Source organism: Centroberyx affinis, unplaced genomic scaffold (genome assembly GCF_046629955.1).
Source record: "Centroberyx affinis isolate AG114_WGS23_722 - 3 ecotype Tasmania unplaced genomic scaffold, CSIRO-AGI_Caff_v1 ptg001793l_1, whole genome shotgun sequence".
NCBI classification, from domain to species: domain Eukaryota; kingdom Metazoa; phylum Chordata; class Actinopteri; order Beryciformes; family Berycidae; genus Centroberyx; species Centroberyx affinis.
In genome coordinates, this window is record NW_027280183.1 from 1 (window position 1) to 17,961 (window position 17,961).

Consider the following 17,961-nt stretch of genomic DNA (forward strand, 5'->3'; position numbering starts at 1 on the left):
TCAGCAGTCATTGCTCCACTTTGTCCCCAGAAATGTAGACGATGTAACTGGGTTTCTTAGTTTTTTGTGGCAAATTGATGCAGGGATTTTTTCATCCATAGTCGTTTTCAAGCCATGGACCCCAAAATAGACAAACGTTAGACCAGACCACCAATTCATCTTTTTTCGGTTGCTGTTGATTTTAGAATTGAAGTGTCTACGCTTTACATGGGGAGATAATAGAGATGAAAGCGAAACCTGTGATTATAAGAGTCGGTCACACTTTATTGGGATAGTCTGATGCCGATACTCTACACTTATACGTGACTATAATGTGTCACTAAAAAGTCCTACTGAGTTTCAGCTGATCCTCACAATAGTGTGAAAAGCAGTCTATAGATATTCAGTGTCTGGGTTGGGGTTAAATGGGGTTAAGAAATAGGGTCAGGGTCAGAGGTTAGGGTTAGGGTTAGGCTAAGGTCAGGGTTAGGGTTACATAGAGATCAGGGTTGGGGCCATTCATGAACTGAATTGAGAATGCATGGTAAATTCCAGTTCAATTCCTGGAGTTGGAATTGGAATGTCACTCATCTCCAAGGAAACAGACTGTGAATTGAATTGGAATTGGAATAGAATTTAATTCCATGAAATTCCATGAAATTCCACATCTAAGAGAGTTTGTCTTGACCTTGCTAAACATTATAAATCAAAAATTATGAATCAAATAAAAGACAGTTAAACAAATCAAATACATCCAATCATAATGTATGTATTACAATTACATGGTATGCATAAAATACCACCTGAAATGAACATTTTATGATATTCAATATTGATAATACATAACACTACCTTTAACCTGAGATATGTGGTAAGAAAAAACACAAAAACATAGAATTTCACAAAATTTCATTGAATTAAATTCAACTTACTGAAATTCCAATTCAATTCTTATTCAATTCCTGTAGGTTTTTTTTTTTCAAATTCCAGTTCCAATCCCCCATTTTAATTGAAATTGATTTATTTATTCATTAATTGACCCCAACTCTGGTAGAGATGCACCATATAGGCAAGTGACACTTTGCAGAATATCTACTTCTGTCACCTCATTAGTTAGCTGAGTATTCACACTGGACTATCCACAGAAAGTTGAACACTCTCTAACTGGGCTAATTTCTAGATCAATGATTCTTCATTTTGCTGGAGGACTCCCCTGACGGGACACCAGCTGGTTCCGGGACCCTCAGTTTGAGCCTCACACTTGCCGGAGCCTCCTTCATGGTGATCCAAGCCGGGTGTCTTTAAGACCCAGCGGAGCTCGGCAGGGAAACCCCGCGGCTTTAGTTGTTTCTACTCTCCGGAGTGTCAGCTAGTTATTTGGGGGGAGGCGCTGTAGCCATTTCGCCACATGAAAGCCCGATGAGCTGAACGACCAACATCCGAGTTGTTCGGGGGAGAAGAGAAATCAGCTTTGAGCTCCTCACAGACACACACACACAAACACGCGCGCGCGCACACCCACACACACACTTCCTCCTCCTCCGTGGAAAAAGAGAGAGAGGGAGGGAGGGGAGAGAGAGAGAGAGAGAGAGAGAGAGAGCGAGCACACACAACGCAAACTTCCAACTCTCTCCCATGTGGAAAGCAGAGGCTTGAGGATAAGGTATATTTTTTTCCTTTCCTATCCGGCGCTCCGTTCCTTCCCCCCTTCTCTCTCTCTCTCTCTGTGTTTTTTTCCCGGACAGTTAGGTTTCTATGAGAGTCTTGCTCGGCGTGAAGAGAAGTTGGTTGTTTGCCTGGTCGTGCCGAGGAGGAGGAGGAGGAGAAGAGTCGGGTTAAAAGTGGGGGGAAGATGGTCCGCAACGCCGCTTGGAGAAGAGGCTTGCTGTGCGTCCTGGTGCTCTGTCTCGGCTTTGCGTCCCCGCCGTGCAAAGCTCGGATTTACACCAACCACTGGGCGGTCAGGATAGCCGGGGGACCCGATCTGGCCGACCGGATAGCGGAAAAATATGGCTATAGGAACATGGGACAGGTAGGTTGTCTGTGGCTCCATCACAAGTTTGTGTTTCTTGTTTGTGCCAACACATAAAAACAAACCAAGGGGAGGCGTTTTTATCTGTTTTTGGTTACCGAAGGCAGTCTGGCGATATGGGGTTCAAGGTCGGAGCCTCCCTCCAACCTGAGGCATATACCTTCTCTATGAATGATATACACACACACACACACACACACACACACACACACTCAGACACACACACACATAGTCTGCAGTGAACAAAGACAGAAGACCAAGAGCAGGCCGATGGCACAACAGGTGCCTCCGCTGTGTTTGCACAGCTCATGTCCAGTTTGAGATCCAGAGGGAGTTCATGATCAAAGTCTCACAGCCAGTCTCCTGTTCTTGGTCCTTTTGCCACACACTATTTTGTTTAGGGGAATTGACAACAAAAGGCCTGCAGTCAAACAGTCTCTTATGGAGCCCACTTGTCTCTTTTTAACACTCCAGTGTGTTTTTGCCATAATGAAACTGTTTGTTATTGCAGTTTTTTTTTTTTGGGGGGGGGGGGGGGGGGGTTTATCCGGCGCCCCCTGACTGTTATGGCCCTGCTTTGCTTGGCATCACTGACTTTTAAAGTGAATAATCTGGCAATATGCTTATAACATTACAGGGAGGGAGAGACAGAGACTTGAGTATTTCACACTGAATCCCTGTGCCAAGCTGCCACAGTATTCTCCTTTTGATTTCATCTCTACTCCATCCACAGCGAGGCCCGCAGTGTCAGCTGCTGCAAAACAACACTGGAGTTCAGCCTACATGTATAGGATTAGTTCTGCTGTTTGGTTGATGCTCATTTTTTCCCCTGTGTCTATTTAACAGAGAGATAGGGTGAGGCTTTGTTTCTGCTGTTTTCATTCAGCAGTGATGGGGCGCCACAGCCAGAAAACTGCTACCACTGATAGAGAAAATGTTAAATAAAACAAGCGCATTGTATTTCACCAACAAATAAAATTGGGCCAATATTTTACAGTTGGTGCTTAAATCATCAAGCATATGCATATCTACAAAGAACAGTTGAGGAGCTTGATCTGACACTGAGGCCAGAAGCAGGAACCGATCCTTAGCCAAGCCTAAAATTAATCCCAACCACCACTGCTGTAAAAAAAAAAAATATATATTTATGGAAAACACTGGCGTGAGACTTGTGTGGCTCTCTTGAAATCATGTCATTTTATTTATCAACAGAGGCCTGTGCAAGTTCAGGGGCAGGGCTGTAGGCTACTCACTCAGCGGTGGTGTTGGAAAAAGTTTAAAGAGAAATCCTTCTGCCCTTTGTGGACAAAAGAAAGCCGCCGTGCAGCCTCGGACCCCACACACACACACACACTCCGGAGTACGCTGACCGAGATAGGTGGCTGGTTCAAGCCCGCACTTGCCAGCACTCAACATGAAGGCAGCGTGGAGCGGAGGGGGGCATTCTGACAGGTTGTTGTGGGGTAGCCTAGTCAACAGCTATTGAACCCCCCCCCCCCTTCTCTCTCCCCCCTCCCCCTCGCGCCTCATCCAGCCCGCCCACCCACTATACTCCCCAGAGAGTAGGCCTTAATGGCCCCGTTTATCCCCTCTCTTTTACGGGAACTAATGTGTAGTGCAGTTTACCCCCCCCCCCCCATACCAACCCCCATAGGAATTCCCCTGTGGAGCGCGGCGTTGCCCCCAACCCCCGCCCTTCGCCCTCATTTCCATCTCAATATGGAGCGTTCATTGGACTTTGACACCTCGTAGACAAGAGGTTTACTTCACTTCCTGGTTTTGGGGTCAGCTGAAAGACGCTCCCGTGGGAGCGATAACAGCACACTCTGGTCTCCTAATGTGAACTTTGACCTCCCCCACCATCATCACCCCCCCACCACCCCTCTTAAATTGACTATAATGGCCTTCATTCGCCATTCGCACAGGCACTGAGAATGATATTAAGTGGGAAATTACAGACTGTACCTACACAGGTGCTCGTAAATTAAAAACACAAATAAATGGATAGATACCGCTAAGTGAAATAACAAGGATATAAGAAGTAACATCAAGTATCACAAGCAGTCCAATTCTGATATAAAACAAAATGCATCCAGTAAAAGAAAAGCTACTCATAAGTCCTCATGAACAGTCCTAACAAGTTTATTTGAAGTAAAAATACACTTGTAACACATCTTTTGCAGTCTATACCAGCTTGAAGCCATTGGCGTCTCACCCAGTCAACCTTATACCCTCCATTTGACTATTCTAGACAACATGATGCTACTGCAGTTGACTCATCAGTGTGAGGCAAGAGGCAAAGATCAGAGAGATTATATCGTAATGAGGATTAACAAATGTAAGATGTAGTGTTTTGGGAAGCAAGTAGAGTGTAGTCGCCAAATATTTAGTGGCAACAGAACAAATGTAAATGTGAGTTTTATTGGTTGTGAAACCTGCGAAAGCTAATATTGTAGAAATTCCCTGTGACGCAATGAAGCTTCATGTGTTTCTCTTCAGGGTAGATGTAACTGAGAAAATATTCAACCCCCTTCACTTTTTTTCACACTTGGGTTATGCTTTTAAAGTTATTCTAAAATGCAGTTATTTGGCATTTATTGTCTCATATCTATACAAAGTGATAATACCATCAAAGTGAAAGCAAAATTGACATAGACGTATACAATTTAAGTAATGGAAATATGTAGTAAAAAAGGTATTCAGTTCATTCAGTACATTTGTACCACTTATGCTGATGCTTTATCTCTCACTCTGTCTCTATCTTTCTCTGTGTTTCTATCAGTAGTAATTAGTGAATGTGACTAGATGTAAATGGGCAAATGGCGAGGGGTGAATTGTGTGAATTTGTGCCTCTTCAAAAATTTGGGGTGCACTCGGTCCCCGTGTCACTGTAAATGATTTGGGGAAGATGTGGCTGCTAAATGAGAAGAGGTTTTAAAGTGTGAAGGGAAGCAAAGCGGCGAGGAGAGAAAGAGGGGGATGGGTTGGGAGAACGTGTGACAGAGGGACAATATAGTCTAGTTGACAGGGGTGGAAAGAGGAGAAGAGACAAAGATAACCACACACTGGGAGATGGACGGAGGAAAGAGGAGGGAGCGAAGGAAGGAAGGGAGGATGGATGGATGGATGGATGAAAAGAGTTGGCATGGAGTGAGAGAGCACCTCGTTCGGGAATTCTGGGTAATCCTCTTAACCATGGAGCCCCCTTCCCAGACTAAGACACTGGCCCAAATTGAGTCTAAATCAGCTGACAAGGCCGCAGACGTGGATATCTGTTCAGACTGGTGTTTTTTGGAGAGATGGGAGAAGACTGTGCTGTAGAAAGGCAGGGGGAGGATCTCCGGACAGAGGTGGACAGCAACATGTTTAAAGTCACACTCAAATAAAAAATGGCCGTTTCACCTTTTTAGCTTAGTTTTCTAACTATCATAACATGCACCTATTTGTCAATTTATGCCCAAAAAATTACGAAAATGTTATTCTATTGTATTTTTATATCAAAATGTCATTACTTGTACTTCCTGGAACACAGAAAATCTTTAGTGGTGATGTCATCATGTACCAGGAGGCGTACATACAAATTCCAACCAATAAAGCCATCACATATTTTTGAACAGTCCCGCCCCTCCGCCCCTCCGCCCCTCCGATCAAATCAAATTGCGTTTCTCTCCCTAACTGATATCCCATTGGTTTACACTTTTAAATGCTCCCCCCCTGCGTTAAGCCCCGCCCCAACATCCTGTTTCAACAGGAAATACATCACATTAAGGAAGCAAGATGCTCTCAATATGCAGTTTCATTGTCACTTTAAGTTATGACGTTATCAATAAGGGATATACTGATGCTACATCAGTTATTGGACAAATAGGGTATTGTATATTGGAGAATTTCCCCAATACTAAAATCCAATAGAGATACATATGTTTGCTTTTTTCACAAATGTCTCTCTTATGTAGAAAACACAAATTTTTATCCAAACTAATCATCAAAGTCTATAATGATGTTTTTTTCCAGAATTTCCATAGAAAAAAATGTCCTTCTCTTCTGCTTTTCTTGATCGCATTCCTGAGTCGGTTGGATCTGTGGTTTGTAGCAGGTGAAGTTGAAGTTTAGTACTTGCTGGCAGTGAGAAAGTGTTGGCGATGCATGACATCATTTATGCGTCACTAAAGTGCAAGCGGTTGCACCTCACAAACTGGTTACAACATAATAACCCCATGTAACCCTATAACGCAACCAAAGATTGTGCTGAGAGTGTGATTCACGGGAGGGAAGTGCTGTGGACTGTAATCCGGTGACCCCTGCATGTCCCTCTGACCCGGTGTTGTCACCACATGTCAGTAGGCTAGAGTTTAGAATGAGTTTAGATGAAAGTGGGTTGAGCTGCACATTGAATGGGAGGCTTGAAGAGGTAATAAACCCAGTGTTTCGCGTCTTTGTACCTCGAGTAGACCATCTGACAAAGGTTGTGAACGTGAAAAATGTCACACTGTAATAAGTGGACGATTTAATTTTTTTGAATTCCGGGACTGTTGCGCCACTTCTCCTCCATGTCTCTTCAACAGAGAGAGTGAGTGCAGACTGGAGTTTTTTTTTTTTTTTTTTTAATAGTGTCTAAAGCCCTTGCCAGCCGCCACGTATTTCCAGATCCCCCCAGAGGGCAGAGCGTCCTGAGACTGGCAGTGCAGATGTTTCATTAGACCGGGGACACAGTGGAAGCACAGTGTGCTAGGGACCGACTTGTTTAACGCTATGACAAACATCCAGGGTGGCAGCCGCCTATCTCGGAAGCACGCTCTGTTAATATGTAGAGCGCCTTATAACTAGATTACCCAGCCTCCTCTGGTGTGGGCTGCGTGTTAAACCAATGATTTGCGTGTGCTGAAAGGTGATCCAGCTAGGCCGACTGGCACTGGTTGGCTCTCCTTTTATTAGTAAGTTAGAGAATGTGTGTGTTTGTGTGTGTGTGTGTGTGTGTTTGCGTACGTGTGTGAACGCTGAGCTGAAAGCTGATCTAACGGGGCCTGTGGTGGTGGAGCTCAGCCATGGATCAGTGACGCGCCACAGGACCCTTGGCAGCCATGACAGTTTGATCATCTGAGGGATTGTATGGTCTTTATCAATTATTTAAAGTAATCACCGTCCAACAGCTTGCTGGCTGTCTGTCACTGTCTGCGTGCGTATCCTCTCTCTCCTCTTCATCTCCCCGCCACTCAAAGTCTTTGTTTGTCTGTGTGTGTGTGTGTGTGTGTGTGTGTGTGTGTCTGTACATTTGTCTGATTTTTCACTCTGCCTGCCCTTTCTGTCTTTTTGTGTCATTGTCCGTTTATCTGTCTGTCTGTCTTTCAGTCTCTTTTTCTGTCTGTTCACCTGGCGTGTTTTTAAGAGCCCAACTAACATTTATTCTTATCTTCAGTAAATCTCTCAAAAAGAAAAAAAGAAAACCATGTCACCTTCCTACCTTCAGCCTATTCACTTGTTTATTTCTTTTGTTTTTTTGAAGACAGTCACTCCTGTCTTCACTTTAAGTCTTTCGGGATGAGAGCATCTTCCAACAACTGTCCATTAATGAATCTGTAATGAACTGTAATAACGTGTGTGTGTGTGTGTGTGTGTGTGTTTGGTATCTGGTTTCACTGTGGAATGCAAACAAGAATATAAATCTCAGAGAAGTGGTCACTTGTGATGACCATTTTCGGGAACTTGTTTGGAAAAAGCCATTACTTTTACGGTTAGACTTGGAGTTAGGGTAAGGTTATACTCGCAGTGTAATTGGTTAGGAAATGACTGTAACTAAACAGAATGTTCTCACATGTATAACAATGTAAGTCTGTGTGTGTGTGTGTGTGTGTGTTGCAGATCGGGGATCTGAGAGACCACTACCACTTCTTCCACAGTCGGACCATCAAGAGGTCCACTTTGTCCAGCCGCGGTCGCCATAGTTTCATCTCCATGGAGCCCAAGGTAAGCCTCTTGCACCGTTTCTTAAATTATAGGTTGGGACCCAAAATGGGCCACTGCAGGTGTGTTTCTTGTGCATCAACACATATGAATGCAGCTTAAATGAGACCCCAGGTGGTTGCCAAGGTAACTTGCCGAATTTCTCCAACTGGTCGATGGGGCTTGTTGCTCGAAGACTTCTTGTCTTGCAGACCGGAGTTTTGGACACAAGTATTTTCCTTAGACCACTTTTTTGACTGGGGTCGCATATTTATTCACTATAGATGGTCATTTGATTAATAATTGTACATTTGTTTAATAATGCCATTTTCCAATTTCCGAAGTAAATTCATTATTTGTTTAGTAATGGCAATAATAATTGAGCCTGGGGGGTCAATTCCCTAAACCCTAAGCTATCTCAAAGTCCCAAAACTTTCAAGCCCGCTTATATGAACTAAATTTCTGTCGACAAATGGAGCAATTACTGATTACTGCTAAGACATTATTATTTGGTCAATATGATGACTTATTAGATGTCGGTAACCAAATTAAATTCATTACTTGTTCTAAAAGTTGTAGTGTAATCCCGACGATTACAACAAGTTCCCCGCTGCATGCGGCATGCGGGACTCGACAATGCTTGGAATACACTTTTACACTCAGACTCGTTGACTCTTCTGTCTTGTTCTCCAACCCACATTGTTTGTGTGGGCATTTCCAGCACACAAGTGGGCTGTTGCAGGGCACAAATTTATGGGGACAGAAACTGTTACATTGCATGTTGCATCACATCTATCAAAAATGCCAACACTCAGCAAGCTGGTGTGGACCTGTTACTCCCAGCGCTCATTCATTTTTACTGGAGAGCCTTGTTTCCCTGCCATTTTACATAATCTTGAACACAGCTCTGATGGATAAATAGTGATAAATGAGGCCTATTCTGCCAGCCTTTTCTTCTCAAACCCAACAACATTAGCTTTGACAGTGTTTGTCATAGGGGTAGGTGATAAAACATTAACAGTATTTATCTAAATATAATTTTCCTTGATATAAATAGAAAAAAGTATGCTAAAAGTTTGAGTGAGTCCATTGTGAGGTTAGAATAAAGCTAATTATCACACAAGGTAGGTTGCACCGTTAAAAGAGGTACACAACTGCCACTTTACTTGCTAGTAACGAACATGGACAATTGGAAGTTCAAACGACAGCAAAGAAGGAAACATCCCCGCAGCCACAATGCTTAAAGGAATAGTTCACCCCAAAATGAAAATTCAGTCATTATCTACCCGTCCCTATGTCAGTCGAAACTCCAGTGGCGTTCGTAGGACCATCAGACACACAGTGAGTTAGCGCCGAAGTTGCATCTCAGCCACCGGGGCCATCTCTTTACAGACCCCCAAAAAAAGCGTAAAATGACCATCAAATTTCTCCAACCAGCTCGTGAAGCACAATCCAAGTGTTTTGTAGCCAAACGATTGCACTATGGGTCCAAAAGTCCAATATTTACCCCCAATATCTGCTATATCTTCCTCACTGATAATGCTTTGTTCTGTAAGACACCTGGTTGTGAACGCACCCTGCAGTCGCAAGCAGTCTTCCACCACAGCGCTGTCATTGAGGAAAATATCAGAGATATTGGTAATAATGATGTATATTGTGATAATTATTGCTGTTGACTGATAATGACAAAATGCATCATGACAACATTTTTGGCCATATTGCCCAGCTTTAGTTTGACCTCAAGTAAACCGTTCCTCTCTGCTCCATCGACGCACCTCACATCGCCGCACCAGGTCATCAAACCCCGGCTGCATTATTGATGAAGCCAGAACCTCACACCACACTGCCTGGTGACCGGGTTCGTTTTGATGATGCATACAGGGCTGATACACGGGGCTCAGCGCCCGGCGAGACGCTGATCAAAATGCACAGACTGACATAACAGAAACAGAATGAAATATGCACATTACTGCAGTCAGTGAGGTGCAAGGTGAAGAAGGGATAGCACTCGCCCCTCTCGTCAGCACCAACCGAATACTTAGATCTTCGGTTCAATCTGGGGATAAGCGGCAAACTACCCGCCTTCTATCTCCCTGGAACCAACTGACCACTGTGTACGACCGACTGTTGAAGCCTGGCCTCTTCCATTTTGGGGAATTCATTCCATTATTTTGGTGTGTCATAGGGCTGGGCGATATGGACCAAAAATCATATCTCGGTATTTTTAGGCTGAATGGCGATACAGGATATATATCTCGGTATTTTCTACAAAGTGGGCTAAATGTTCAGTTGTAAGTAGGGCTGGGCAATATGGACAAAATCAAATATCACAATATTTTTGACCAAATACCTTGATATCGATATTGCGACAATATTGTAGGGATGACTATTGGTACTTTCACAAAATATTTACACAATGAGATTTTTGATAAATAATCATCAGTAATGTGGATATAATGACTAAGTGGGTAAAGGCAAATAATAGAACAGCTAGAGCAGTCTGGTAAGTTCAGAAAATGACATCACTTTACTGTAATGCAGCCTTTAAAACCAGGAAAAGACAACACTTATGCCATATCACGATATTGCGATATCCAAAATCTAAGACGATATCTAGTCTTATATCACAATATCGATATAATATCAATATATTGTCCAGCCCTAGTGTGTCATGATCAACAGCCGGAGGAGTTGCAAAAATCAAACACGAGGCATCTTCCACGGAGGCCGGTGGTGGAGACGGTTTGACAAGCCCTGTCTCGACTAATGTCTTGTTGTTTTTTTTTTACTGTGCGCCTGAGTGTGGGGAGCGCTGAAGTGGATGGGTTCAGATGGGTTCCGAGGAAAAAGACAGAGTTTTCAGGAATGTCTCGCTCCTGTTGCGTGAAATGCTCATGTCTCCCGGTATATTTGTTTTTGTCATATTTATACTTGAATTGAAGCTTGCCTGCCTGCTGATGTTCTGAGTTGGTTTGATGAGCCTTATGCCTCTGAGAATCAGTTGAAACCCCCAAAAACTATTACCATCAAACTGAAAATAAAGCTTTTTGTCAGTCTTGAAAAATTGACTTTTTGGAGATGTAACGTTTTCATCCAATAGCAGCAGCCTTGTTTATGTGTGTGTGTGTGTGTGTGTGTGTGTGTGTGTGTGTGTGTGTGTGTGTGTGTGTGTGTGTGTGTGTGTGTGTGTGTGTGTGTGTGTGTGTGTGTGTGTGTGTGTGTGTGTGTGTGTGTGTGTGTGTGTGTGTGTGTGTGTGTGTGTGTGTGTGTGTGTGTGTGTGTGTGTGTGTGTGTGTGTGTGTGTGTGTGTGTGTGTGTGTGTGTACACGCAGTGGAATCCAAATGACCCTACATCTGTGTTAGTGTGTCTGTGCCTGCTAAGGAATCTGTGTGTGTTGTGGAGTGGATTCAAGTGTGTATATGTACATTTGTATCTGTGCATGCACATGAATTCATGCTGACTGCTGAGCAATGATGATGCATCAGTTTTATAGATAAGGGGTCATTAGTTCGTATTGATTGTAGGAGGAAATAATGTAAGAGGAAGGAGGCAAAGAACAGGAAGAGAGGAAGCAAAAGGAGAAAGTACAGATAAGACAGTGCCTGCCGTCAACCTCCTCTATCTGGTGTTTCTCACTGTCCTCTGTCTCTCTCTCCGTTTCTTTTCTTTCCTTCTCTTCAGTCATTTTCTGAGGTTCGCTCATCTTATTCTGTCCATCTGCTGTCCTTACCTGTCAACACTATTCTCGCTCTCTTTCCCCTGTCTCCTTCTCTCACTGTTGCTTTCTGCTTTCTTGCATCCTTCCCTCTTTTCTCTCTCTCTCAGCCTCTCTTTCAGGCCTGACAGTGTTCCACAGTAGAGGTAGGTTTGTGTCCTGATGCCAGCTGGCTGAGCGGTTTTGAGAAGACAAGATGGGAGAGGAGAGGTTAAAGGAGAGGGGAGCAGACGAGAGGAGCTGTTACACCAGAAGGGGAGTGGAGAGACGCTGAAGGGAGAAGGGAAGAGGGGAGGATGGATTAGAGGAACCAAATAAAGGAAGGGTGGAGAGGAGCTGAGAGCAGAGGGCCCTTGCTGTCAGTGTTTTCCCCCAACCCGCTATGCTAACAGTGTAATCTGCGGACCTGTCGTTTCTCCTTGTGGGTTTGGGATCAACATGATGGCTAGTTTGGCACCGGTGCAGTCTGGCATGCAGCTAATGATGTTTTGCAATCGGGTTTTGTAATAATGACAGCTGTGTGTGTTTGTGTGTGAGTGAGTCAGATGGGTGTATCGGTGCCATGAAAGGCGCACCCTGCCATCCACAGTACTCATTGGCACGCACGTTTCCATGGTGATGCAGCACAGCACTGATTACCACTTTATGGCACCCAGCTAACTGGCGTGTCACTTGCCACCCAGGTCAAAGACCGCTCATTTTTCGAGCGACTCGCCTAAGGCCATTGGCCTGGGAACAGTTTGTGACCTTATCTTGATAGCTGCACTTTTCTAACTGGTGCCTTTTTCTTGAAACTGAGTCGAAGTTAAACATTACATTACATACATTACAAACTAACTTTTGTTACAACCCATACAGACATAAACCAGGCATTTATAGCTTTGATGTACATTTGAAACTCATGTGTATCTGTCATTCCTTGTATCATGAGCTCAGTCAATCAATTTAAAAGCCATGAAGCCAATGAAGTGAACATAAATAAACCCATTAGTGAGGCGATCTTAGTATCATTGGCAGCACTAACCTCCAGATTGTGGTTTTAATTGAATAAATTAATCATCTTGAAGTTTTGAGCATGAGCCATAACCCTGCACAACTATGCTGACGTCTGCCCATGAGTCATGAAGACAGGGAGCTCCAACACAGTTTGGACAGCAACAGACTTTTTTTTTGTTGTGGCTCTGCACTATTATTAGTTTTTGGCGTGAAATGAGTTGAAGTATAGTCGGTCTGCTTTAATTCAAAGGTATTTTCTGCAATTCCAGATCAACAGTTTAGCTGTAAACAAGAATTACAGTACTCGGCCGTTGTTTTGTGCTTTGTACATGTCCTTTTGAAGTCCATGCAGAGATTAGTAGGGAGGAACGACTGCTAAACTTCTCCATGCCTTTCTTAAGTTCTGTCGCAGGAGCACGATGTTCCCAGTCTGGTTTTACTTAGCGAAACCCTTGTTTATGTGTAGCCATTTAGTCAGCCATGTGCTCCATGCTGCACCAGCATAATTGAGAGCCAGGTGTAGCCCACAGCTGAATTCTCAGAAGGATACACCAAATGCAAAATGGCTGTGAAGAGAAAACGAGATATCAGTGTTTTATGATTACATATGGGTTGCAGGCTTGTAGAAGTCACATAAGGTTTTAAATATAATCTTAATCTGTATGAATTATTTTTGCACCATTAAATCAGTGAAGGTGCTCTAGCTCTGCTGAATATTTATCCACTATGGCTCATCGTATCATTTCACATCCCAGATAATGAGAATACAGAGCCAAAACGTAAAAAACCCCCCACATTGCTCTCATTTGGTCTGGATGTGTGCAGACCAAAGAGACTCTTAATATCAAGGAGGCGAAGCAGATGGAGCTTGCGTACCTGTCGGGGCCTTAAGGATAATTCTCACATGCGCAGGTATTCTGGGACCCCACCCAGTCCAAACTACAGACTGACATAAAGCCAGGATGCCTGATCGCATGAGTGAAATTCTAGTTTAGAAATTCTAGTGTAGCATTTCACTCATGCGATCAGGCATCCTGACATAAAGCCAGGATGCCTGATCGCATGAGTGAAATTCTAGTGTAGCCTCCTGATTCTGTTTTCGCTTTGCGTTTTAATAGTTGAACTATTACAGAGTTGAAGCCCAGAGTTGAGCGCCTACAGTGGGCAGCGCGGCATCGCGGGGCTCAAACTGTCCGTGAAAAGTCCTGTAACTGTGTGGCGTTTTGGGACTGAGACTCTGAATTGCACTTAAGAGTAGAATAACCGGCTTCCCGTGTCAGTCCAAGGGTTGTTACGGCTGTTCTGCTACACTAGCCTTTGACCTTTTTAAAACTACCAGCTTTCAGTTCTTTGACTGCAATTTAAACGGCGTCAACAAAACAGCAGTGAAAGTAGATCAATTTGTTCTCATTTGTTCTATTGAAGTGAACTCTTCCCCAGTTTCCCCTGGTTACTGACCCAGCCAGTAAGAGCCACCTGCAAACCCTTATACACAGAGAGAGAGGGAGAGGGAGAGGGAGAGGGAGAGGGAGAGGGAGAGGGAGAGGGAGAGGGAGAGAGAGGCAATCACAGAGAGAAATGGGCATCCGCAGAGAGAGAGAAAGACCTGACGTACAGAGAGAGAGAGAAGCAGATGAGTGAGAGTGAGAGAGATGAGAAAAGCGAGAGAGGCAGATAGGAGAGGGAGTCAAAGTGAGAGAGCGGGGAGAAGGAGGGTGACAGAGAGGTACAGGTGCTGGCAGATCATTCCTCTGTTCATCCCATCTGGAGTTAAAAGAAAAGAATGGAGCAGATCCAATCGTCATGCCTCAAAGCCTGCCAGTGAATTGGCGCTGAGACAAAGGCAATGATACATGGGTACAAGTGTTTGAGGCAGTAGTAAAGGGCAATATTGTCTTTTGTTTGGATAGAGATTGGCAAATGTGACAAAATCAGTGTGGATAACAGAGCAGGCTGGAATCAGTGAGTGTTTTTTTTTTTTTTTTTAGCAGAAAAAAAAAAGGATGAAAGAATGTGGAATACATTTTATCTGCCTCGTGTCCCCATGAACAAATGTTTATTTTTAAAATAAATAGTGCAACTGTGAGAGGTGCAAAGGGTTCCCAAGAAAGTAAAATACTACACAAATAAGGAGTGGGGAACTACTTCTAATGCAAAAAGATTATATATATATTTATTCAAACCAATAGTCGCAAAGATTGAAAGACTCATATAGGTTGCATTAACAGTAAATATTCCAATGCAAAACCAGTTCACTTTAGGCAATGCGTTTCCAGCGGATTCAGTCTTCAGTTTTCAGACAGCTGAAGTGAGCATGTGTTGTAGAGCCATACAGCGTTTCCTTTATATTGAGCTGTGGTGGAAAACTTTTGCCACAGCTACAACAATAAATAGAAATTCATTATCTGGCCTTATTGCTCAGCCTGCCCAAAAAATGACTATTACAATTGCAATATACGGCACAATTGTTTATATATCATGATCTAAATATGAAAATAATAGCCATTCTTAAACTGCAACACCTCCTGCGATGGGCCCAGGAGAGAACCAGGGTGTCAGAACCTGCATTATGCAGCCTGTGACGGTGGTTGTGAGCAGGCATGGATTTGTTTTAAAGTCCCGGTGAAATTAACTCCCCATTACTTTTACTTCCTGGAAAACAGACTATCTTTAATGGTGGCCTCATGCTGCACTAGTAGGTGTAATTATAAATGTACGCCTACTGGTGCAGCCTAATCAAATAAAGCCCTGACTCATATTCCATTGGTTTACACTTTTGAATGATCCCTCACTGCTTTATGTCCCGCCCCAACATCCTGGTTCAACAGGAAATGCATCAAATCAAGGAAGTAAAGATGCAATTTCTTAGACCCCCTTTACACCTTGCATTAAAATGCGTTTTGGGTGATCGGATTGCAATCGGACAGTGCTTGACCAAATGAAAGTACAGGTGTAAATGCACCCAAGACGCATTGAGGACGGTTTGTGATCCGATCGGCCAAACCACCTCCGGAGGTGGTCAGGGACGCATTGTGACCACATTGAACACAAGTGTAAATGCAATTGCGTTTTCAATCCACATACAACAACTACGTGGGCGGAAATACGTAATTGCGCGCGACTTTCGTCTTCGGCATTCCAGTTGTTGAAGACGGCTTCTTCCCCCGCTTTCTTTTTTTTTTTTTTGGACCCGCGCAAACGAGAGGAGGATGTGACGTTCGGTTGTTTGAGCTGGACAGAGCAATCGGATCTCAATCGGATCTCAATGTGGACACTGGAGACACATATTAATACCAGGTGTAAATGTAATCAGGTTAAATCATATCTAGATACAATCTGGATATGAGACGCATTTTAATGCAAGGTGTAAAGGGGGCCATAGGGTCTTTAAAGGGTCACAAGCCAAAAAGGTTGAGAACCGCTGGTCTAAGAAAGCCGGAGGAAAGTTCAACTCTGGCACAGCTAGCCTGCGTCCTCTCGGCTAAACTGCATAAAGTGGACCAACACTCCATCATCTCCTACAGATTCTTTGAGAAACTAGTTTGGATTAGAAGTGCTTCCCTCCCTTTTTTCTAAATGCACTTAATCAGCAAGTGCAGTTGTGAGAATGAGAAGTACGTAAATGTAAGAGAGGTCAGAGGTCAGGGTCAGCTACAGAGCAGCACCAAGTGGAGCTGGTAGGGATTCGGTGTCTTGCTCAAGGACACTTCAGCAGGGCGGATGCCTGCCAACACGTGGATGTTTGAACCCAGGTCTCCCTGCTCATGCCACCCTGCCAGCCAAGCAAAACGTTCTCAAATTCTTTGGATTCTGGTGCTGCGAGAGAGACATCTGAGGAAAACTACGCACTAATTGGAACCAAATTTTCAACAAAATCATTTGGTTTTCTGCCATCTGTAAAGCTGTGCTTTGCTCAGTCTAGTCAATCTGTAGAGGAATTAAGGGTGTTCAGAGAGGCTGGGAAATACCAGCGTCGGGGAGATGAGAGGCTGTGACACATTCATCACTAGACCTCCCTGGAATTACAAAGTTATGGACAAGAGCAGTTAAGAGTTATGCCGCTGATCAGAGATTGCAGTTGACGCTATGCTAATGTATGCAAATTGTAATGATACACTAGTGGATTCGCACAGACACGCAACCACAAATCCTGATGACACTGTTGTTTTGAGGCTAATGGCGTGTGTAAACGGTTGCTTTGAAGCCGATGGTCCTGACAGAACTCGCAGTGAAATGAGCTGAGACCTCGGCAGACGGCGGAGCATCAGGCTAAAACTAAATATCTCACTGGGTATATTTCTCTCCGTCTCTCTCTCTCTCTCTCTCTCTCTCTGCTCACTCTTCTTTGCTGTTTGTCACTTGTCTTTCTCTCTTTCCTCTCCCAGCTCTTGCTCTTCCCTCTCTCTTTGTCTCTTTTAAAAAGGGAGGTCTGCACACTTGAGTCATTACGTTTACGCAATCTATAAAATCTTTTTTCTCTTTCCTTTTCTCCCTTCAGTCTCTCTATAAAGGGCTACATACTTGAGTTATTAAATCAGTGTAATTTATAAAATCAATTATGCTCCCCCCACTTGCTGTCTCTCTGTCTCTCTTGCTCTTTGTTTTCACTCCCCTCCCTTCCCTACTTGGTCTTTTTTTATTGACTCTCCTGGGACTCGTCCTCTTCAGCTCTTTATCGCCTCTCCTTTTCTCGTCTTATCTTGTCTCGTTGCCTCGCTCTCCAACTCTCCGGAGAGGCTGGCAGATTGTTTTAGTGCATGAGACCAGATAATCACTCTGCAGTCATTATGTCAGCTATTCTCTTCTCAGTTTTCCCCCCGTCTCCTCCTCTCCTCTCTGTCTGTTGGAGCTGTATTGATGTGGAGAAATGCCTCGTCTTTGCAGGCGAACATTGTTCAGTAAAAGCTCAGACTTCTGAAGTGGTCTATTGAGTGGGCATGCCGAGCAAAAAAACAAAATAGAAAAATCTGGCGATGTGAGAATTATTCTATTGATTGGGCGTTGTGATTGGAGTTTTCCTCGTTTGTACATCACACACACACCTAATCACCTTTTAGTACACGTGAGACAGTATGGGGATCATTTCCGGAGGTGCGGGCACTTCAAAAATCGTTTCATTTTTTTTCTGAATATTTCTCTCTTCCAAACATCCTCCTTTCCTGAAGTGTCTAGATAAATAAGATCCTAATGTAGGCTGGGTGTCGCGACCCCATATACATGCATATACTAAAGTTTGACGAACACCCAAGAGAGATATACTTCAGACTAAGTTTGTATATCTCAGACTCACCATCATAC

General features: G+C 43.8%; 1 protein-coding gene across 1 annotated transcript in view; it reads left to right on the top strand.

The window, feature by feature from the left end:
- The first annotated feature begins 1,636 nt into the window (after positions 1–1,636).
- Positions 1,637–17,961, top strand: part of pcsk5b (proprotein convertase subtilisin/kexin type 5b) — a 69,027-nt gene continuing 52,702 nt past the window's right edge. Inside the window, exons 1-2 of the mRNA XM_071529485.1 lie at positions 1,637–2,011; positions 7,871–7,975. Of these exons, the coding sequence (XP_071385586.1) occupies positions 1,832–2,011; positions 7,871–7,975 (285 nt within the window). The 5' untranslated portion in view covers positions 1,637–1,831. The remainder of the gene's footprint in view (positions 2,012–7,870; positions 7,976–17,961) is intronic.